This window comes from Podarcis liolepis (genome assembly GCF_965112155.1).
Source record: "Podarcis liolepis genome assembly, chromosome: 3".
Taxonomy (NCBI): domain Eukaryota; kingdom Metazoa; phylum Chordata; class Lepidosauria; order Squamata; family Lacertidae; genus Podarcis; species Podarcis liolepis.
The window spans coordinates 98,671,811-98,695,240 of NC_139557.1; the positions used below are offsets into that span (position 1 = coordinate 98,671,811).

At 42.5% G+C, this 23,430-nt stretch overlaps 1 protein-coding gene across 2 annotated transcripts in view; it reads left to right on the forward strand.

The window, feature by feature from the left end:
* The window catches only part of INTS7 (integrator complex subunit 7), a 45,581-nt gene that overhangs the window by 13,817 nt on the left and 8,334 nt on the right, over positions 1-23,430 (forward strand). For both annotated transcript variants that reach the window (XM_083494252.1, XM_083494253.1), the window contains exons 8-16: positions 5,756-5,873; positions 7,417-7,551; positions 8,184-8,281; positions 9,175-9,414; positions 13,656-13,793; positions 14,418-14,624; positions 17,606-17,800; positions 19,564-19,667; positions 20,431-20,499. In XM_083494252.1, coding sequence (XP_083350378.1) covers positions 5,756-5,873; positions 7,417-7,551; positions 8,184-8,281; positions 9,175-9,414; positions 13,656-13,793; positions 14,418-14,624; positions 17,606-17,800; positions 19,564-19,667; positions 20,431-20,499 — 1,304 coding nt within the window. The remainder of the gene's footprint in view (positions 1-5,755; positions 5,874-7,416; positions 7,552-8,183; positions 8,282-9,174; positions 9,415-13,655; positions 13,794-14,417; positions 14,625-17,605; positions 17,801-19,563; positions 19,668-20,430; positions 20,500-23,430) is intronic.

Consider the following 23,430-nt stretch of genomic DNA (forward strand, 5'->3'; position numbering starts at 1 on the left):
CGAATGCAGGCTTTTGCTGAAGCCTGGAGAGTGAGAGGGGTCGGTGCGCACCGACCCCTCTTTCTCTCCAGGCTTCAGGAAGCTATCCCCCCAGCCCGCAAGCTCCCAGAGTGATGCCAAAGCTGCGCGCAGCTTCGCCATCGCTCTGGGACCTGTTCTGGGGGCTGGAGTCGGGGGAAGCTCCAGCTTCCCCCGCCCACAGCCTTGCAAGCTCCCAGAGCGATGGCAAACGTGTGCGCACCTTCGCCATCGCTCTCCGACCCGTTCTGGGGGCGGGGGAAGCTCGGGCTACCTCCAGCCCCGCAAGCTCCGGGAGCGATGGCGAAGGTGCGCTCACCTTCGCCAGTGCTCGCCGACCCGCTCTGGGGGCTATTAGGATATTTCCGTTCCACCTTAAAAAGGGAGCAGGTTGTTGTGTCACAGCCTGCGTATTTCCTGTTCACAGGAGGTTTATGCTTTTGTATATGCTTTCGTTTTCTCTCTGTGCCTGAGACATCGAAGCAGGCAGTCATGTTTTTTTCTTTGTTCTGACCAACGCTGAATAAAGTTGTAAATATGCTCTCCTGAGTGCATCTTTCGCTGTGCAAACTCTGCTGATAGAGCGTGCACGAGCTCTGGAATGTGGGAGCTGTTTCTGAGGCTCGTGTCGCTAACGGGAGATCGATGGATCGTCCAGAGACGACGTGGGGGCTTCATGATGGCCTTTGTCTCCCTGGCAGTATCCCAACGGGCTGGGGGCGGGGTAAGCTCGGGCTTCCCCCACCCCTAGCCCCACAAGCCCCGGGAGCGATGGCGAAAGTGCACTCACCTTCGCCATCGCTTTCGGACCCTTTCTGGGGGCTGGGGGCGAAGGAAGCTTGGGCTTCCCCAGCCCCGCGCCTGGGGGGGGGATATTTTCCCCCTTTATTCCCCCCCCAAATCTAGGTGTGTCCTATAGGGCGAAAAATACGGTATCTGCTGAGCTGCTGTATTGTCACAGCATGTTCACAACTATTCAGGAAAAAGCTGTAGCTTTGGAGCATCTTCTGTGAAGGAAGTAAAAGGTCAATTTGGCTAGAAAAAATCCCACTTGGAGCTTAGAGACAGAAGGTGTTTAGTGTGTGTTTTGGGAGGAGGGAGAGACTGAGACATGGGTGCTGGGAAGCAGGAAGGCTTGGAAATTGTCTGAAAAAGGACCTGCAGAACAGAGAGTTCAGAGGGAGAGTAGCTGAAGCAAGGGCAGAATAAGAAGTGAGCTGACAAGTAGTGTGGGGCCTACAGATGAAGGAGGCCAAGTCTGAAGTTAAATTAAGAGGGAAATGAAGAAAGGGGAAGCTTAACCTAGGAAGCTGCCTTATGCTGAGTGAGGTCATTGGTCCATCTAGCTCAGTATTGTCCACACTGACTGACAGCAACACTCCAGGGTTTCAAGACAGGGGTCTCTCTTAGCTGTACTTGGAAATGCCAAGCATTGAACTTGTGACCTTCTGCAACCCAAGCAGATGTTGTACTACTGAGCTACCACCCTTCTCCTTCAGCTGGAGGCAAACCTTACACAGGACCCAAGGACAAGGAGAGCTTTGTGGTGTTTGCATAAAAGGAATTTGGAAACTGAGGGGGTCACGGCTAGGGATCTGCATACCAATTTCAAGAGCTGGAGTGTGCGTTTGAACTAACCGCCCAAGTCTCTAGCTGTAGGCCTCTCATCTTGTAAACATTAGAGCATTTGTTGGGACAGACAGCCTGTTTAGATGAGCACTGTTTTCATTTTGTTCTATTCTTCCGTGGCTAATGATGTGAAACAAAGGTACATGTCAGCTGCAGTGTTCTTTAATATGGTTTTCTTCCTTTCAGCCATGCTCAGTGATGCGTTGAAACGTTCTAGCAAGAGGTGTTGTGATACAGACAGATGGTGGTATTTTAAATCTCTGCTATTTTCAGTCTAAAGTCAAAGGCTGGAGAGAGAAATAATTGGTGGTGCACCTTCTGCTGACAACCCTGTTTTGCTCTCCCTCACTCCTCACAGTATTGAATTCTGTCAGGTGCTCCTGCTCTGTTCTGCAGAACATTTTGATGGCTCCTGATCCCATGATCAGGACACCGTATACTGGAGTGTGACTTGGCTCTTGTTTCAGTCGTCATTGATCAGAAGTGTTCTGCTAATACGGTTTTGCATGTAAGCCATACTAATTCTACTCAAGATCTGTCCAGAAGAACGAGGTGGGGAACAACGTCAAAACATGTGGGCTTTTAGCACTTTGTAGAACTGTATTTGTTTGTTTAAATTTACATCTTGTTCCTTGGCCTCTGTGGTAACTTCTGTCTCTTACATCATGGATGTTGGCAAATTGGATTTTAAAAAAGCAAAATAATACAGTGGTGCCTCGCAAGACGAAAATAATCCGTTCCACGAGTCTCTTCGTCTTGCGGTTTTTTCGTCTTGCGAAGCAACCCTATTAGCGGTTTAGCGGATTAGCGGCTATTAAAGGCTTAGCGGATTAGAGAAAAAAAAATCGGAACACTCGCAAGACGTTTTCGTCATGCAAAGCAAGCCCATAGGGAAAATCGTCTTGCGAAGCAGCTCAAAAACGGAAAACCCTTTCGTCTAGCGGGTTTTCCGTCTTGCGAGGCATTCGTCTTGCGGGGCACCACTGTATTAGAATTGGAGCTATCAGCAATGCACAAGGGAAACTGTTTTAGCACTCTGGAACTTGACAAAGTGCTTTATATTATGGATGGATGTTTTGTATTTTATTAATACTATTGCCTAATACGAGTTTGTCCTGGCCTTCGAGTAGAACAATAAGCTTAAGAAAGGAACTGAGTGCAAATACTGATGCAAGTCTTGGAAAGCTGGATTTTCATTTTATTTTGGTTAATATGAAGAGTTAACAAGGAAAGGGTCATGAGAAAATGAAAACATACGGGCTGAATATATGGGATATGACATGCTTTATTATTTGAATGTGCTGCTGAGTGCTGAATTTGAGCTAGGGTTCAAAGCTGAGCAAATATAACCAGCTCCCATAGATCTGGGAAGAAGGTAGGGCCTGGGCAATTTGGTTTTGTATCTGTGACACGGAAAGAGGGATTTCTGCCTTTGGTCACTATTCTGAAGATTACTAAAGATTTATATCACTCTTGCAAAATGTCAATAATGTGGTTTCCTGATAAAAAACTAGAGGAAGTGGTGGGAAAATGTGAAAGATGACTGCAAGTCTTTAACTTTCCTATAAGGTGTATTCTGACTGCTGAGATCAATGTAGTATGGTACTGTATTACCTATTTTAGAAGACAATGGCAAACTGAGTGATTTATTTAGTTTTAAACACTCTAGGGGCACAATCAAATTTCATTTTCATTTTCTCTGTAATTTGTGGTTGTGCATGAAAGGAACTCTTTTTCTTTGTGCATGGGAGTTCCAAAAGGCTAGCACAATATTGGGTGTTTCTTCTGTCCAGCGTGTTGTGATGAAAGGAACAAATGTAATTTCTTTAGAGAGTTCTGTTAAGCACTGGAGCATCATATAGCAATGGCAAGGAAATTCATCAGTGAATTGGAGGGGTTCTATTGATGGGTGTAACATACACAGTTCCATTTAAAACATAAACAAATCTGGTCTTTCCCCCTTGCCTTAGTTGGACATTCGACACTTTCTTTGTTTTCTGCATATTGAAAATCTGACTGTCTTCAGAATTCTATTTTGTTCTTAAAGCTTTTCTTTTCACCCACGGAGGTGGGTGAAACTTTGAAATACACAGGCGCTATCTGCTGAAAAGCCAAAATTAGAACAGATTTGTCTGTGACTTCTTTTGGCCTGCATAGTTTCTTCTCCTTCCCCACACATCTGTCTGTTCCATTAATCTTGCCACTTCCTCCTCCTGCCCTATTTTTCCTTTCTTCCACATCCAATCTCTACTCAAGCATCATTAATTCTGTAAAAATAAAAAAATGACAGCTAGAATAGATTATTCTAATCTGATGCCGGAAAAGATGCTTTGCATGCTTTATTCCATGCAGATGCTGTCTTATCTAGCTCCCCCCCCCCTTTTGTACGGAGGGGAGAAGGTTCTTCCACCAGGTCTTGCATCACCTTTTATTAGGCCACTAGTAAGACTACTTTTCAGAACAAATAAACAAGTCAGTACTTAGTAAGGACTGTTGCTCTAAAAGGAAACTATTTTTTCTATGCCTATGAAAGTTTGCCAACAGGAAAATAACTTTTGTTGCATATCAGCAGCAGCTGCTGATACTAGTTAAGGGCAGATAGAGATGCTCTGTGCTTATTTTTGAGGCTTCTGTGTTCCTTAGGTTGTGTGGGCTACCAAGACATATCAGAGACTTTCTCCCTCCTTTCGCTTTTTTACCCCTGAAGTGTGTTGCTTAAGTGAGAAGCATTTTACCTAGAAGGGGGCAGGGGCTATAAATGCATTCAGTTGTACCTGACCTTTAAATGATGATGCCACGTTAGTGAATGTTGTGCATAGGATTTTATTCTGTCTCCTGCAGCAGCACAAAGGAAGCTACCAGTGTACTTCACAGTGACATTTAATCTTTCCCAGTTGAGAGACATATACTTGCATGGAATGACACTTCCTTTCCTGGTGTGAATGAATGGGAAATACCAGGCTGGTAATGCAGCTCAAAAATAATTGACTTAGTGAAGTGCATAGCACACTGATTCTCATGACCAACCACAGCTTCTCTGATTGATTTCATACTGGCATGTTCATCACCCATGGCTCCAGTAACAAATGTTGACTTGCATGTTTGAGGCAGCCATCATATGTGAGAAAGACCACAGGTAAAGCTTACCTGTCACCTCACATAACCTCAAACAGGACCTGGCATGGTGTAGTGACTAAGAGCTATTGAGCTGTGAGCCTGGAAGCCTGAAATTCAAGGGTGTTATTCAGCACACTCACTCCATCAGCTCAAGGACTTTCGGCTGCACAGTGGGACAACCTCACTCCAGGCACCCCGTAAATTTGTTCTGGGTTTCCCCCCAATCTTCAAGAGTGGGTTTGGAGAGGGTGGAGGCACATGCAGAGAAAGGAGGGGGAGGCGGTTCTGTTGCGCAAAAAGAAATCCTTGAGCTAATGGAATGTGGGATACCTCCCCAAATCCAATAGTGTAGAATTATAGAATTTAGAGCTGAAATGGCCCTTGGTGGTTATCTGTTACAAGAGAAGACATTGTTCCTGTGCCTAAATTGCTCCAGAAAAGGAGAGCTGGCTACCTCCTGAGGTGGTCTTTCCCACTATCAAACAGCTCTTTGCATTAAGACGTGTTTTTCCCCTCTGATGTTTAGCTGAAATTATGTTTCTTGCCATTTCAAAACCCATTAGTTTAGGTCCTGCCCACTGGAGCAACAGAGAACAAATCTGCCTTCTCCTCATTGGGCAGCCTTAGGCAAGATGCTTTCTCTCTTTCTCAGCTCCACAACCTACAATATGCGGATAATGTTGAACAGCTTTATAGGGTTATTATAAAGACTGCTGAGATAATGTTTGTGAAGAATTTTGAATACCCAGGCCTTATACAATTGCCAAGTATTTACGGTTACTAATAATTCCCCCCCCCCCCACCATGGAGGTACCTTGCATCCTCAATCAGGAATCATCAAGTTATTATTATTTACTATTATATATTTTATTACATTTCTGTTATGTAAATGTTATGTATACGTGTGAATCAAGCGTGATGAACACATGTTAATAATTTTTAATTCATTTTCCTTCCTTGTACTAAAATTGTTCTATCTCCTGGCTTTTAGGCACTATGTGAATGTGCTCTTCAAACTCCTTATGACAGTATGAAACTAGGCATGCTATCTGTACTTTCCACACTGTCGGGGACAATAGCCATCAAACAGTACTTCAGCATTGCTCCAGGTAGGAATAGATTAGATCAGCCAAATTTTGGCACACTTTCAATTTTTCCCTGGTGTTGTTGCAGATATTAGTATAAGTGGTGCTTTTCAGTCTTTTGAACACTGTAAATAATGTTGAAAAGTGTGTTTCCTTGGAAGGCACTGCAGCAGTTCAAAAACTGCAGAGCTAATTTTAATCGCATTGTAAGACTACGATAATGACCGAAATTATAAACCAAGAAACTAGTCCCGTGCTACAGTTGCCTTCCACATTAGTATTCTCTGACACCCTTCTTCTCTGCATATGATCATTTTAAAACCTGCACTTCCCTAGCATGAATTAATATGTTAGACAATAAGATAGAATACATTATTTACCTTTTAGTTGCCTGGGTTGCTGTTTTCGCTACACACAGCATTGCATGAACTGATTGGTACATCTGATTTAAACCATCCTCCGCTCTCCAGCTATGTCTCAGGATGGTCTCTAAGTTAATCAGATTGTTGATGCATTCTGTGTTTGGAGTCCTGATTTGGTTTATGTGAAGGTCTATTGATTTTGGAGGAGTTTAAACCCACTTATCTTTGGTAGCTCTTTGAATCTGAATGAATGATTTGTTGTCTTCATATTCCGCTCCTTCTCCAATGAACTTGGAACAGTCTTTCAACCTTGAAACAAGCCCCCTGAAGCAAGGTAGACTGAGAAACGATGAGGATCCCAAAGCCACCCTGCAAACTATTTTTCTGCAAGGGTGTGGAGTGTCTACCATTTCACTTAAAAATAAATGAGGGGCTGATGGAATCTAGGGTATATTGTAGTGATTGGAACTTGCATAAATTTGAGATAAGATGGATGTGGATAGTGTCCATCTGGCTGTTCTGTGTTTTGGAAGAGCAGTATAGTTCTGTGCAGGTTCTACCATGTTGGCTTAAGAGCCAACATTATTTGTAGTCATCTTTGGGCCCTCCCTTCTCCTGTGCATGCTGTTTCTGAAAAAAATGCTCACGATAAAGCAAAAACTCAGCTCTTGGGCCCCCAACCCCCCAGGACTTCTGTCACGAACAAATCACTTGGGTGGGAGGGACAGAGTCATATTTCATTGAGGCATTGAAGAAGCTGAAAAATGACAGCAGCATCCCCTTCCCCAAAGCCTCTAGAGGTACTGAGAAATAAGGAAATTTAGAGAGGGACTTGTGCTGCTGCTTCCCTTTCTGGAAGCTTTGCAACTTGCTCAGATGGATGCACTACACTAGTCTTACTTCTTATTAGAAGACCTCTGAAGGCAGGCCTGTATAGGGAGTTTTTAATGTTTGATGTCTTACTGTGTTTTAATTTGTTGGAAGCTACCCAGAGTGGCTGGGATAACCCAGTCTGATGGGTGGCGTTATTGTTACTAAAATAAATACCCCTTTATAGCTTAGTTGGAGCTTAGGCAATGCTTATAACCAGACCATCTTCCTATTTTTCCCTTGCTCTTAAACTGTGGAAAAGAAAATATGTAATAAGTAAGCATGTAATGAACAAGGCTTTGCTGTTTAGAAGTACCCTACTATTTCTCCCTTAGGAGCAACAGCTACGACAACAAGATCATCCGATATAGTCAAACTAGCACAGGAATGCTGTTACCATAATAACCAGGGTATTGCGGCTCATGGAGTCCGAGTTCTGACAAACATAGCTGCTTCATGCCAGGAAAAAGGTAATTCTAAAAGGATGGGTGGGTGGGTGTCACAGTATATCTCCCCATGTTTGATGTAATGTGCTGTGTTTTCCTTTGGAAACAAGTTGAACTCATGTGGACGTCTACCTTTGATGCTAAACTAGAGAGCTCAAGTAATTGCTGTTTACTTTCACTATTTTTCCATAGCTTATGCAGTATTTTGTTGGAATGAGAGCTAAGCATGGTCATCCTAATGTAAATCAGTGCACTGCTCTTGAGTTGACTGGGTGTGAACTGCAGACATTCTGATCATTTCTCTGCCAATGTAATAAAAGAGAAATTTTAAGATGGTGTTGCTGCCTTCCAGTTTATAGCCAAATCTAATGGTCATGTGGTTTGGTTTGTTTTTCATTTCACCATTTTTTCCTCCCTAACATTAAGAAATGCATGCAAGCTAGAACTGACAGCATTTGAGTTCTTGGTGTTTTAAAATTGATGGAATTTATTTGAAACTCATTCGGCTGTGCTGTATTACTGCATCAAGGCATTTCTAGATCCCAGATTTCCAAATTATGTTAAAGGGGAAATGTTTTGTTCTCTTTCATGGCCATGAGGACCACAGTGGCTAGTATTAAAACAGTCAGGAATTAAAGTTTATATCTTTGTCCTAGATCTTTTGCCGTTGGAGCAGGATGCTGTCTTTGGCCTCGAATCCCTCCTTGTTCTTTGTAGTCAAGACAGCAGTCCAGGTACTCAAGCGACCTTAAAGGTAAATAATAAATCCACCCCCACCAACCCAGTTGTCTTCCATATTAATCTATGTAAGAGCAATGCAGGTTGTTTTAGTGGGGCCGCTTTTTGTGGTCTGGCTAACTACTTAAAATAGAAATAAATGCCCAAGCACTACAGAATGCACGCAGATCAAGGGCAGGACTCATTAAGTTAGCAAGTCCGGAGTAGCCCAACATTTGCCTCACTGTGCTCTTGTGAACTGGCCACCCCATATAACCAAAGAGTGAGGACTGACATGCAAATGAGTTAACGCCCTTTGTGGAGCAGGTAGTCAGGAAAAATACTTGGGATAGGTGAATATGTAGTTTGTCTCATTGTCGTTCCATACAATAAGTAGTCATATGTGTTGACTGTATATAGCATGAGTCTCATCTTTGTAAAAACAGAACGGAGATGGGACTAGAGTGCTATCCTACGTTTAAACCACATAAACCACAGTTCGATCCTGGCTTCTTCCAATGAATCATAGTTTAAGCTAAACACAGTTTATCCTTTTTAGGCAGGATATAATCAGCCCAGCTTAGTTTTAAGTTCAGAAGCAGCTGATGATTCCCTAAGCTGGAAGGGTCTGCTGTACAGAAGCTTAAGGGCAGTATCCAACAAAACATTTCCATTAATGCAAGGACTTCTGGCTCTGCAGCGTAACTTCCATTCCCTCTCCTCTCTCTGTGCACTTCCTAAATCTGAATCCTCCCTGCATGTTCTTTAGTTTAGAGGGTTTGGTGGTTTGGCAGAATGCCTTTGTGTTTTTTGGTTTATCCTTTATTTTGCACCTTCATGGTTACATGAATGTTGTGACCAAAAACGAGTAGCATTTGATAGATTTGCGATGAATGTTAAACAAGCGTTTTTTGTTTTCCCCAAATGCAGATAGCACTCACTTGCATGGTGAAGCTGGCCAAGTGCCGCCCCCACCTGAGCCAGTCCATTGTGGAGTCCTTGTTGACACAGCTGCACAGCGCTCAAGATGCTGCCAGGATTCTCATGTGCCACTGCTTGGCAGCCATTGCCATGCAGTTACCGGTCTTGGGAGACGGAATGCTGGGGGACCTGATGGATCTCTATAAAGTGATTGGACGATCTGCATCTGATAAACAGCAAGAGCTTTTAGTAAGCAACATTGATTCCAGATATAGCAAACTGGTCCTTGGTATCATTGGATTGAATAACCATTTTGTAAACATGTAGTATTACATGTTGTGTAACAGTCAACTTACCTCATTGCAGGGAAAACCATGATGCAGTCACAACATTGCTGTGTTTTTTGCTTTCTCTTCTCATCATGGGGTTTCTTTCTCTTTTTTTGTATCCTTGTATCCTTTGCCATGTTTCTTCTGTCCCATTCTTTCACAGGGTTAGCATTCACGTTTAAAAGACTTGTTACTTCTCTTTTCATTTTTGGTTATCAAACCTGTTGTAATAATAGTAATAATGATAATATTTTTTTATTTATACCCCACCCTCCCCAGCCAAGGCTGGGCTCAGGGCGGCTCACAAGCAATAATAAAAACAAGTTGAATGAATACAACTTAAAAACAAGATTAAAATACAACATTAGTGTTGTAGAGAAATGCATAGTGGTTTTGGATAACAATTTTACACGAAAGGATTTCATTGCTTCTCGTTTCCTGCCTGTGGTACTGGAGGAATGTGTCTATGAACTTGTGAGAGAGTGAAAGCACATTATGACAAACCACTGGTCCAACAAGTTTGAAAGCATATATCTGGGCAGACCTATCCTTCATCTAACCTATGGTTGCCACTAGTCATGATGCTTTCAAATAACCCCATAATTTTCAAAGCCAAAATGCTTCTGTCTAACAAATATGAGGGATTAGCATCAGAGCACTGTTTTAGATATCAACTGAATGTTCAGTCAGTAGAGAAGCTTGTTTGGCTACTAGATGAGGTGCTAGATAGACAGTTGGCTTTTTTAATTAAATAATGATGTTACTGGACACCTTGGATTTCATGAAGTCAATGTGATTACTGAAAGAGGTGTGTGTGTGTGTGTGTGTGTGTAGAGAGAGAGAGGAAGAGAGCATTTTTAATACTGTAAATGAAAAAAAAACCAATTGAACTTGATGGTACAGAGGAGTGGCATGTTAAATTGTTTAACTTCTATTAAGTAAGCATCAAACAGATGTTTGTATTTTTCAGCCAGTAAAGGAAAGTGAAAAGTCTGCATCCCAAACCTGAAACACATCCATTTAGGAGTATATCTGCAGTCTTATTAATCTTAATCCTCCTTCAGTCCAGTAGGTGGCACTTGTTTTACATGGGTGGTCAGCTTGGCCTGGAAATGACAGCACCACTGGAAAAAGTCTTACCCATTTCCACCATGGCTGTAGACAGGACAGCTCAAAGTGGATTTGATGCATCCCGTGTCTGCATGGTTTTTGTATTGCCCACCTTATCCAAGTGGCAGCCCTTATGCACACCCCATTTGATTTGAATCTTGCCCAATCCACGGATAATGTGGGTTGGGGAGCGACTTTACTCAGCTGTGGAGGTGTTGAAGCGCATTATGTGGGTGCGGTTTTTTATACATGTGGTGATGTTTTGCTGGGTGCCATAATCACCCCTTCTACTGCTTCCGTTGGTAAGGCACTCTTTGGTGGGCTCAGGCAACACAAATGAACATATAATTAAACCTGCTTTGTGAAAGTCTTCCGTATCAGAAAACATGTATCGAGAGAGAGAGAGGGGTGTTGCATGCACGTGAACAGATATTTGCGCACAGCAGAGCTCAGGTTTCTGAACCTCAGTGAGGGTGTGCAAGTATCAGTTGAGGGCAGCAGGCAACAACTCAGCATTTGAACACATTGCCATCAAGTACCACCCACTAGTGCGGGCGGGAAACATTGAGACAGTTCAATCGAAAGTGCTTGTGTGTGAACAAACATGCACAAACTGCCTTGCCAATGCTAGCCAAGGCAGAGAGGAAGTTCCCTCAGCAATCTTGCTGATGCACAGGGAACAGGCTTTGGGAAGAACTCCTTGATCCCACACACTGCTGTGTGTGAAACTGATAAAGGTATTTCAGATATAATGGGCAGAGGGCTGAAACAGCCTGTTGTTTGCTATACGATATTTTCATGTAATTTTGTTCCAGTTATTTATTGTGACTGTGTTGTTGAATGTTTTTCTACTTCTTAATATCTTTGTAAGCCTCAGAAGCTTAACAAATGGGAAAGTGTAGAAAAGGACCACCAAAATCAAGGGGTTAGAACACCTTCTGTACCAGAAAAGGCCTTTTTGTTTAGGAAAGAGCATGTCTAAAGGTTGGACATGGTAGAGACTCGTGAAATTATATATGGTGTGGAGAAAGCAGGTTTTTTGCCCTCATATAAGACTAGAAATTGGATCAGTCGGTGAAATTGATTAGCAGTAGATGCAGGACAGATGAGAAGAAGCACTTCAGACAGCACATAATTTATGGAATTGTGCTCATAAGATGTGTTACTGGAAAAATCCGAGGGCTCCCTTGGACAAAATAAAGACACCAACCAGGATAACTTGGAGCAAAACAGCAGCCTGTAGGCTTGGCCTTTATTGAACTGTTGCAACAGGGTGTTCCCCTCACTTGCAAAAGAGAGGAAAGACCCAGAAAGATGGTGTGCAAGACCTTATAAAAACTTTTGGAATTCCCATCCTCTAGGTGAAGCCCACCCCCAGAAACATCATGCATACATTACAGAAAGGAGGGGTTGAGGGAGGAGTTGTGGTGGTAACCTGAGTGTCCTGTCACCTGGCTGGTTCCTCCTTTCCCCCTCCCCATGAGTCACTTCCAGGAGACAAAGGGGAGTTGGCAGTTTCCTGCCCCCAGAGGGAAGATCTGATCATTGCCCTTTGTTTCAGTCCATGCTGAATCCACTCTCATATGCAAGTTCTTTGTGATCTTGATGGTCTTCTGTCTAGGACCATCAGGGTTGGCATAGCAACTGGGCAGGGCTCCTGTGGATGTGCTGGGATGGTGAAGGGATTATGGCTGACAAGAACCAAGCCACCCCCCCTTTGATAGTCCTTGTCATATGGAGTAAAATAAAAGTGGAACAGTGCAAATCCGATGTATGGTTGTTTTTTCTCTGAATTTATAACAGAAGTGTGGCGTATGTAGTGTGTGAGTGTGAGTGTGTGTGAAGTTTGTACAAACTGAATGATTGGGGTGGGGGGTTCCTGCTACAGATGTGAAGGTGACATTAGCTTAGACGGCTTTAAAGGGGGGATTAAGCAAATTATCACATCAATCATTAGCCATGAGGCAATGCTGAATGCAAGTTGCAAAGCAGTAATGCAGAGCTGTTGTTTTAATGCCCTTCTGGTGATACCTGACTGATCACAGGTGCTGATTTGTAGTTTGATTTAGCAGGGCTTTTATGAGGGCATAAAGCCATTTCACTACCATTGGTTGTATCCAGCTAAGTTGTTCTCAGAGTAGACCAGTTGAAACCAGTGGCCTTAAGCTAGACCTACACATTAATTTCAGTGATCCAGTTGTATATAACCCCATGTTTACTTGCCAAAGCTTGCAATCCTTTTCAGACAGACCCACTTGCAAGCAATTTCCACTGAAATCCATGAGACTTTACTGGAGATAAATGTATCTAAGCTCAAGAGTGTTGGACTGGGTCCTAAGCTCTATTGGAACTGTGTTTGGTATTAGAGTGGTTAACCTTTCAAATAAAGTAACAGAAACTATTCAAATGTAGCACTAAACCGTGGTTTACAGAGTATGAACCTTGGACTCTGCCTTCCCCTTCTATATTCCTCATGTTGTGGTCAGAGATTGAATAAAGTACTTACCACTCCTGGTTTAGCAGCAATGCTGTTTTGTCTAAACCTAGTAAACTATGGTTTGTGTAACCCGCCGTTTCCCCACAAACCAGGATTGCATTGCAGTTTGATCCTAATTTGTCATTGTGATTCTGATTGGAAGGCAAATTTACTAGTTTTTTACTAGTAAATTTACTAGTGAACCAGGTACATAACTACAGTCTCGTACCTTGGATGTCAAACGGAATCTGTTCTGAAAGTCTGTTTGACTTCCAAAATGTTCAGAAACCAAGGCGCGGCTTCCGATTGGCTGCAGGATTCCAAAGACCGTTCGTAAACTGGAACATTCACTTCTGGCTTTGCGGTGTTCAGGAGCCAAAATGTTTGACTTGCAAGGCTTTCAGGAGCCGAGGTATGACTGTATTCATTGTGCAAGTGGGGTGTGTGTGTGTGTGTGGACCTGATGAGACCAAAACTCATGCTGGTGATGGCAGAATATGATTCCACATTGTTTGTGGCTAGGGACTGTGTGATCTATTTTTTCATTCAGCTTTGCCCTATTCTTTCCTTGTTAGGTATCTCTTGCTACTGTGATATTTGTTGCCAGCCAGAAGACTTTATCCTCTGAAGTGAAAACTGTTATCAAACAACAGCTTGAAAATGTCTCCAATGGATGGACAGCTTACAGGATAGCCAGACAAGCTTCCAGAATGGTATGTGTGATCCATAATTTATAATTCAGGTTTCCCCAATAAGCAGGGCTAATTGACTGAGTTGAAAGTAACTCTTTGTACTCCTTCAATTCCCCATGAAGACTGTAACCTTTTGGGGAGATAGCTGCCCCACCTACGTGATCCAAAGTGGCTGCATTCCCCTCCCCACGTACTAGGGTCTTTTTTAAAGAATAAGGGGTAGAGTTAAAATATGTGAAAGCACGCTAAATTAAAACAATTCTACCTGCCAGATTCCAGCTATTGATGGACCAATTCCCCTCAGCTAATTTTACAACAACAAAAAAGTCAGCTGATTTCATTGGAGGCATGGTAGGGTCTGGAAACCATTTTGTAGAGTCCCATTTTGGCAGCTGTTAATTGGAGCACTCATCTTTAGCAGGGGCACTATTTTAGATTTCATTGGGAAAGACTAAGGCCTTTCAGTGGGGAGAGCAAGATTCTCAGCAAGGTTCCACTTGTGGGATATATTAAAGCTTTAAATGGCAAGAATGACTTTGAAATGTTTTTAACGATTTCATATTATTCTGATCCTGTTTTATTGTTTGGTTTAAGTGCAGAGTTTTGTTTTTGTTCTGTAAATCTCTCTCTTGTTGCCCCGCACAGGGTAACCATGGCATGGCCAGAGAGCTGTATCAAAGCTTGCTGACTCAGGTGGCTTCAGAGCACTTCTACTTCTGGCTAAACAGCTTGAAGGAGTTCTCCCATGCAGAGCAGTGCCTGACAGGGCTGCAAAAGGATGATTATAGTTCAGCACTTTCCTGTATTGCTGAGTCACTGAAATCTTACCACAAAGGAATAGCATCCTTAACGGTCAGTGTGAATTCTCCCCGCCCCCCTTTACTTGTTGCAGACCTGTAGGTTAAAGCATTGTCCTTTTTCACTGCCATTTCTAACTAGACTCTTCTTCAAATGTCTTGGAAGAACAAATGTTGCACTTACACCTACTTTCTTAAGCAGCAGTAGCTTATTCCAGCAAGAACTTTAGCGTTTAAGATCTTCACCTTCTTTCTGTCTACATGGCCATCTGAGTGGATTGGTCGCTACCGAATTGGCATGTTGGCAGTGCAAGACTCCAGCAATAATTTCATCAGTAAGGTAGCTTACTCCTGTAATAATTAAACCAGTAAACTACTGCTGTTTGACAGAGTAGGTATGAACCCAGTGCTTTCATGCTCACATTAACATTTATCATCACATGAGTGCACAGGAGGCAGAGATTGAACAATAGCAGTCTTGGCTGCAGTATGAATGATCTCGGATTCCTTGTGCAATCAGCCAAGAGTCACCAGAGTTCTCTTCCGTAAAACGAAGACCTTTCCTCCCCTTTTGTTTACCTTTGGTTGCATTTGCCGGAATGGAACTGTGTTCTGCATTCTTGAAATGCTTAGCCAGGGAGAGGGACTTGCCCTGCTGCACTGGAAATATATTATGCAGTAGAGAAACAGCAACTAATTTGTATTTTGGTTACATGAACAGCGACATCATTTGTGGATTATTTGCATTAATATGTTGGAGGCTCGGCTTGACCTTATTATGGACCATGTTGCATAAGCTTATTCTGACATAAATAACCAATCCAAGAAATTCTGGATCTACCACTTAAAATGGGTGTGGGAAGCATGAGACGTGGCCAAGTGATGAATATGCATTCTTAAGCTTCTTCATTTTCAAAGCTTTGCTCAGTTCAGTATGTTGTTGTGGTTAGAACATTGGACTGAATTCAGGCAGGCAGAGATCAATCCAGCCTCACCCCAGAGGTGAATTTGACTTGGTCTCTCGCAGACCAAGAGGTCTACCTCGCAGGTTTGTAGTGAGGATAGGAATGGCCCTATATCCTCTGTCCTGATTTTTTATTGCCATGGCTATTCAAAGAGCCAGAGAAGCCATTTTCTCCTCAGGGGAGAGCCTGCAAAAAAGCACCTTGAGAGGGATACATGTTGTGGTGAGACACAGCTTGTCCAAACTTAAATCTCAAAAATTACAGGATATAAATACATTGTCTTCAAAGTCAGTCCCTTGATGTGGTAGGAAGAAGACAGGCACAAGGCTTATTTAACTTGCCAGTTCTATTGAATTGCTGCAGTCCTGTGTTGCACAATGTGTGCGTGAACATTTCTGACTCCAGAAGAAGGCAATTTGTCAGCTCAGGCAAGCAGAAATAAGATAGAGCTTGGTTTATATGGAGCAGAAAATGTATTTAATTGCTTATCGTGACAAAAATAGTGCCCGTTTCAATAGAAGAACCACAGTATGAGAAAATGGATGTTTTAGGTTGCCTTTGCAATGTATGTGCCCTAGTTTGAGCCTTTTATTAACCTAGTAATTGTTTCTTATGAAGCTTTAAAAAGGCAGCTAAGCAGTTTGTTCATCTCTCTGGGCAAATACTGATTTGGTTGTTTCATGTGTCTTTTATTGTGCCCTTTGTATATGGAAATCACAGAGCTTTGTTTATTAGCTTGGACATCCGCAGAACTCTGACAAATATGTTAATTCAGAAAGTATTGCTGTTGAATGCGTACAAGCTGTGTGTCTACATGCCATTTACAAATGTCCTCTTTGTGCATAAGCTCTGTCCTTTTCTTTCTCCTCTGTCTCCCTTTACCTCTTTGGCCCTTAACTTGGGTTCTCAAGCCAGTCTAGGATCAGAATATCATCCTTCACAAAGGCTGGACAAATACATATCCTTATATCCTTCCTTAGAAATCTTCTGCTATTCTGGCTGCTCATTTTTAAAATTGGCACTGGAAAACACAGCTGCTTCTCCCTTTCCTTCAGCTTTGGCCACACATTATCGTAATGCTTGCATGATGATGAATTTTTGAAGGTGCCTAGTGCAGAGAGAAAGGAGGTATTGGAAATTAGGACCTTGCTCTACTTGGCGGAGACCTCTATTGGGGTGATTATGAGTTTGAGGGAGATGTGACGGGGTGGAGGGATGGGGTCATTGGTTCTAGCAGGGTTACAGATAGCCCATCTCTGGACTCCCCAATCCTGGGTCTTTTGCATATGAAGCTTCTCATCTGCTGGACCTTCTGATTTAATTGTGGATGAGGGAACTGACCTGGCATGTATCTCCATGAGCTGGGTGAGCTAATTGGGTGGAGTGGATCTAAGGACTGACTTAGAAGGCCTGAGATACTGACAGGTTGGGGATTCTGCTGTTTTTTGCATCGGACTTGGTAATTCTTGCGGTACTTGTAAAAAACAAAGTAGATCTCACAGGCCTGAACTCTACCCACTGCTAATCTAAATTACCGTATTTTTCGTTCTATAAGACGCACCAGACCACAAGACGCACCTAGTTTTGGAGGAGGGAAACAAGAAAAAAATATATTCTGAATCTCAGAAGCCAGAACAGCAAGAGAGATCGCTGTGCAGTGAAAGCAGCCGATCCCTCTTGCTGTTCTGGCTTCTGGGATAGCAGCGCAGCCTGCATTCGCTCCATAAGATGCACACACATTTCCCCTTACTTTTTAGGAGGGAAAAAGTGAGTCTTATAGAGCAAAAAATACGGTACGTTTCCTTATGAATCTAAATCTTGTAAAAGTCTATCCCCCTGCTCCAAGCAGCAGTAGCAACTTCTGAATATCTGTGGGAGCTGTCATCCATAAAGTTCACCCGTGGAATGTTCTTCTGAATACTAATACATAATCCCACAAATATCCCACATTATCTAAACAAAGTGTTCTTCTAGAGAAATGATTTCTAAAATTGAAAGGGCATTCTTCAGTGGCTTTTGGCTTGGGTCACCAGTCTCAAAGTTCTGACTCTGTGTTTTGTTTGTCTTTCAGGCTGCCAGCACACCCCTTAACCCTTTGAGCTTTCAGTGCGGGTTTGTCAAACTCCGGATTGACCTCCTTCAGGCTTTCTCTCAGCTCATCTGCACTTGTAATAGCCTGAAGACTAGTCCTCCACCTGCCATTGCCACAACCATTGTCATGACCTCAGGCAGTGACCTTCAGCGGTGTGGACGCATTTCCAACCAGGCATGTGCTCCAGTTTGTCCCTGTTATGAACGTGCAATTATATTTTTACTTGGCTTGGTGTGCTGAGATGAAAACAATGAACAGTGAACACTGACCAAAAAAGTGACCAGTAGCTGCAATTCAGCCGATCATTAAAGGATGAGGCTCCTTTTGCAATGGGCAGAAGCCACATGTTGAAAAGGTACAGACCTTCTGCAGAAAGAATATTGTTTAGGCCTGTGCCCAGGAGCTATGAGCTCCCATCATCCCCAACCACAGGTCACACTGGCAGGGAATTATGGGAGCTGGATCCAACAACATTTAGAGGCCTACATGTTCCCCATCTCTGATTTAGCATAGTAAGGTCTGTTTCATGGTGCCCTGCTAAAGGTTCTACCTTATATGGAGGCCAGAAACATAGCTTTTTCTGTGAAAGGTACACCCAGTGGAAGTACTTAGTCTCCCCACCTTGCTTGCCTTCTGGGGCATGTTAACACTTCCACTTCACAGAATTCATATGGCAGTTGATTTGTTAAGATGTTCCAGCCCTGCTTTAGTCTTGCTTGCACCAGAGTTAATCTCTTACAGTGAATGCTCCAATCTTGTCCCCTTTGCTCCTCCCTCCTAGTGCATGGAGGAAACTAAACAAAATCTCTGGCTTACAAGAATGCCAGAACTGGGGGTGGTGGTTTGTTTTAGTTCAACAAACCATGATAAGTAAGCCAAAAACAATCTTCAGTGTGCATAAGATCAGATATACATTGACCCAGTTCAGTCGTCACATCAAGCCATAGTTAGGGGTATTCACAATGACTCATTATGTGGGCTATTTTGACCCATTCTCCAACATACAAACACAACCCTCATAAGGGAGGGGAAAATATATCAACTGTGGAGTTTATTTTCCCTCTATCGGCCCCCTTGACCTTCTGCCTGGGATGGTATGAGACTGGAAAGGTTTTGGATTTTCCCTACCCCACTGAATTGCTTTGTCCCATAAATGAGTACCCTGCATTTTGGCACACAAGGATCCTCCAAAATTGCCACAAAATACACTTTGAAAATTCATAAAACAAACTAGAGCAAATTAATAATACTAAAAAAAAATCTAGCATCAGAGATTTCAACCTTCAGATTCCACAAGTCTGGCAGAGTGCCATGGTTTTCATTTGCCTCCTAAAAGCAAGAATTGATTTAGCCAGGCAGGTCTTACAGAAGAGAGTATTCCACAATAGAAAAGGCCCTGCTCCTAATAGAGCCTAACCTAATTTAGATGGGCAGGGTGGGGGAAAGGCAGGAATCGGATTGTGAAACCAGGATCAGGGAGAAATCTGAAGAGCAAATTGGCAGGGAGGAGGGACTTGGACGGTGCAAGAAGTGAGGCAAAGGCAACTTTCAACAGGGCAAAGAGAGAACTGATACGTTTGAGGTGCAAATTGTAATTGGATTCTGAGCAGCTAGCAAAGAATCACCTGCTGGTTCTATATGTTAGGGGCTGCTAATGGGAGCCAAAGAAGGCAGGGAAGCTCAGTTGGCTTCAGGCGAACCTGCATCCCAAGACAGGATGGAGAGAAGGTACAGTCTTGCCAGTTGAGCCATTGATATGAGGGCTCAGTGCAGGGGTTCAGTGGTGTATTTGTTTGACCTTTTCAGTTTATGACCTAATGGAAACAAATGAGAAAACTGAGCAAGGATATACAAAGAAATAAAAATATTAGTTCAGTGCAGTGCAATCAATCATGAGTAGTGCTTTGTTTTTGTCCCCACCCCTTTTGCTGCTGCAGATGAAACTCTCCATGGAAGAATTCAGGAACCTAGCTGCAAGATACGGAGATCTCTATCAATCATCCTTTGATGCAGACTCAGCAACTTTGAGGAATGTGGAGCTGTATCCTACTTTTCAAAGCACAGGACTTGGTTATTTTTCTCTTAAGTATATGCCTTGTAAATATGGCTCTTAAGAATTTATTACTGGAGCTTAGGACATGGGGCGAACATAACTTTCTTACAAATTCAGCATGCCAGTTTCCTTTTAAAGCCAACACCAAACACCAAAGTTTGTTAGCCAGAATTTAGCACTTAATATCATTGTGTCAGACTATTACCTAGCTATCAAACGTTATACCTAGAAGGCTGTTCTTCAGGGCCTTCTGGAAAACAATGCAATGTAGAGATTTGGCACAGGTTCAGTGGGAGGAAGCTTTGTAGCTATGATGCCACTATGGGCAAGGCAAGGATCTCTCCCTCATGGTCACCCATCTTGCTGACCTGAGGGTTGGGCACAGAAAGTGAGCTTCCGAAACAGGGTGGTGTTCGCAGATTAGTATGGGTGCAGGCAAACCAATAAATAGCTTGGGTCCAAACGTTTCAAATCTCCCGTTCATGACCAAAATTGGGGGGCGGGGCATGAACCTGACGCCTCCCTAGGCACATTTGCATAGGGCTAAACTCTGGTTCAGCATTGTATCCAAACCAGGTATATGTGTGAAGTGGTCTGTAGAATCAAGTTGCTTAAATTAATGTTGCATTATGATCTCCCCAGAAATGAAGCCCATGCTGATTCTAGTAACTTACAGCCATTATTTTACTGAACCATGCAATATTAATTTGATTTTGCCAATTTCATTTGTTCATCTTTAACATCACATCAGACAGCAGCAAGGTTGCTTATTGATATCGCATGCAATCGAAGCCCTGATTTTAGATCCTGAATCTGCAAGGTAAATATGATGCAGACTTAACTTTCTTCAACCTCTTGTCACCCAGTCTTGCCATTATTTTCTAATTTAAGTAGCCATTAATCAAGGCGAAAATGTCTAGCAGTAGTTTAGCCAGGGATCCTGTGAAATAAAGTTGCACAAAGTTAAACATTTTTAGTATATGGAAGAGTCCGTTCAAATTACCTTTAGTTTATTTGCTCATCTGGAAGAAACTTCAGCTGCATTTCACTGAAATGCACTGTTTCATGGGAAGCAATTCATTAACTAAATATAGTGCATGCTTATTGTCATTCAGAAAGTATTTTTTAAAAAACCATATTAGTTCTTTAGCAACTTTGTCTTTTTCCTTGGCTCCAAAATTAAAGCTAAACATATGCTTTTTAAAATTTTCTGCATACTTTTAAAAATTTGACAGTGACGTCATACTTCAGTTTTTTTATTTAAACAAAATTTTAATAGAAGTATTAAAATAAAATAAACTGTCGGCACTGTACCGTGCTGATAACGAGGTGCATGAACTAGCGCATGAACTTGTCATGTGGAAGAGTAGTAATGTAAAATTCAGCATATTATTGTTTATATTGCTAGGCATCAGGACAGCAAAAATTAGAAATCTTTTGAAGGGAGTCCTGATTTCCTGAAAGTGGGTTGATGATTGGGCTAAATCAGGAATGAGGGAACCTGTAGCTGTTGTTGGACTTCAGTTCCTATCAACACCAACCATTTGCCATTCCGCCTGCGGCTGATAGGAGTTGGAAGTCAACAGCTAACTGACGCTGGCTGGGAGTGGCAGAAAATATTTAGAAAAAATACAGATTCAAGTAATTTGGTTATAATATTTTGGCTAGGCAATCCTTACTTTAAATATTCTCAGGGCTGTATCCAACTAACATGTCCCATCAGTGTAAAGATTTCAGCTTGCACAACAGGGCTTCCTCTTCTCCCTCCACCCTCTCCCAGTCTCCTCTGGGTGGATGGAGAAACCCACAGAACATATTTAGGGGGTGTGCAGGGGAAGGAGGCAGGAAGTCCTGTTGCACAAGTGGAAATTATTGTGTTGTTTGGAGACGTATTACTGCCACTTTGGATACAACCCTTAGTGATTTTTTTCTCTAGGGATGAAAGCATTGCGGACATTGCACCCTGGTGAAATTGAGATTCTGTAGTTTAGTGCTTTTCAGTCTTCCTTCTAAGAAGGATTTTCACATTGACATCTGTGGAAACCTTGCATGTCTGCCATGGAACCCCTAATGTTGCAGAGGATGTTTTACAGTATTATAACAATAGTAATAATATTTATTTGCCACCTTTTCCCCAAGGCAGCTTACAAGTAAAACAGAGAAAGCAAAAAAGCATAGAAAAGAGAGTCATTAAATTACACATTCAGTTCCCTGGCTTGGGCCTCCTCATTGACCCATGTGAACTTAAAGCACAGACAAGAGCGTGCATCAGTGCATTGCAGTGAAAGATCACTATTGTGGCACAAGCCATCTTTTAGGAGAGCTTGTCTGTCATTTCTGTTCTCACTGAGAAGCATCCGTTAAGCTTTAAGAGAACCCTGGCATTCTTAGAAATAGTTCAAGATGAGATGCCACAAGCTCTTGTTGAAGGTAAAAATAAAATAAATGACAAATACTTCTTCCTTGTATTGCTTGTATACCTGGCCCTAAATAAACTATTTGATGTAAGCACTAATAATTTCAATGGAACTAAATTCCAAATAAGTTTACTTAAAAAGCCAGGGCTCCCCGCCCCCAGTACCATTGGGCTCTCTTGAATAGTCCCTGTTTTCCTCCTTAGCTTTTGAAATCCCCTAAATTAACCAGATAATTAATCTCTGGTGTAATGCCATTGACTTTGATGAAGTTTCTCGAGGGACAAAGATAGCCATGTAAGCCTTCTTGGTGCTAGTAAAAGGTCTCCCTTTGGGCTGTCTCTGATTTCTGTTGATAGAACGTAAGTTGATCAGATCTCGTGAGACTGGAAATCGGAAAGAATTGCTCAGAAGTAGTAATGGCTCATTTAAACATGGGAATTACAGGACTGAACTGATGCCTAGTAGATCTTAATCGACATAGACAGTACACACTTTTTAAAACAAAGGCCCGATTCAGATGTTGTGTACAGCTTTTGGCTCCTGCAATTTTCACTCTCCTCTTCACTGCTCCTGAACAGAAATGATTGGAAGCTGTCACTTCTGTTTTCTATTAGCCGCAGTTTATCATTACATCCAAACCTGAAACGTTACCCAAGCAAAAAGGTTTTCAAGCACTGCACTGCACTTTGACGTCCTGAAGATCGGGGCTTCCGAGCGCAGCATCACCTGGCGATAGTGATGCCAGGTGATTGGCAGGCAGCATCTTCACCCACATGTCAGATTTGGTCCAGAGGAGAAGGAAAAGAAGGATCCAGCCCACTGACCAGAAAAGGTTCCCTGCCCCTGATGCAGAAAGTTATAAGTTGATTGGCAGAACATCTAAATCATGCTTGCCAAGCACAACAACCACATCATCGTTTTGGTGAACCAGCGCAGAGAATGCATTGCATGGAGGTGGCTTCCATGTGTCACTTCCGGCTGCTTCAGCAAAGTCGAGCCGTCTGCCTTTTCAGTTCAGGGGACACTTCCTGTGTGTTCAATTCGGCGCTGAATGCACAAGCAACTGTTTTGCAGGAGTGTCACAAATTTATTCCAAGATTTTTTATTTTTTTTAATTGAATAAGGAAGAAATGTTTAAGTGAATTGGAAATGTTCAGATTAAGCGTGAAATGCCTATAAAGATGGGGAGGGTATCCATGGAGTACAGCATTTACAAGGACAAAGGAACCTGTCAGAGAGGCTGTGCTATTTCCAGGAAATTATTTGTTTCCCCATGAATGGTTAAGTATATATAGACAAGATGATGGTTTTATAGAATCTTTATCTCACCTTCT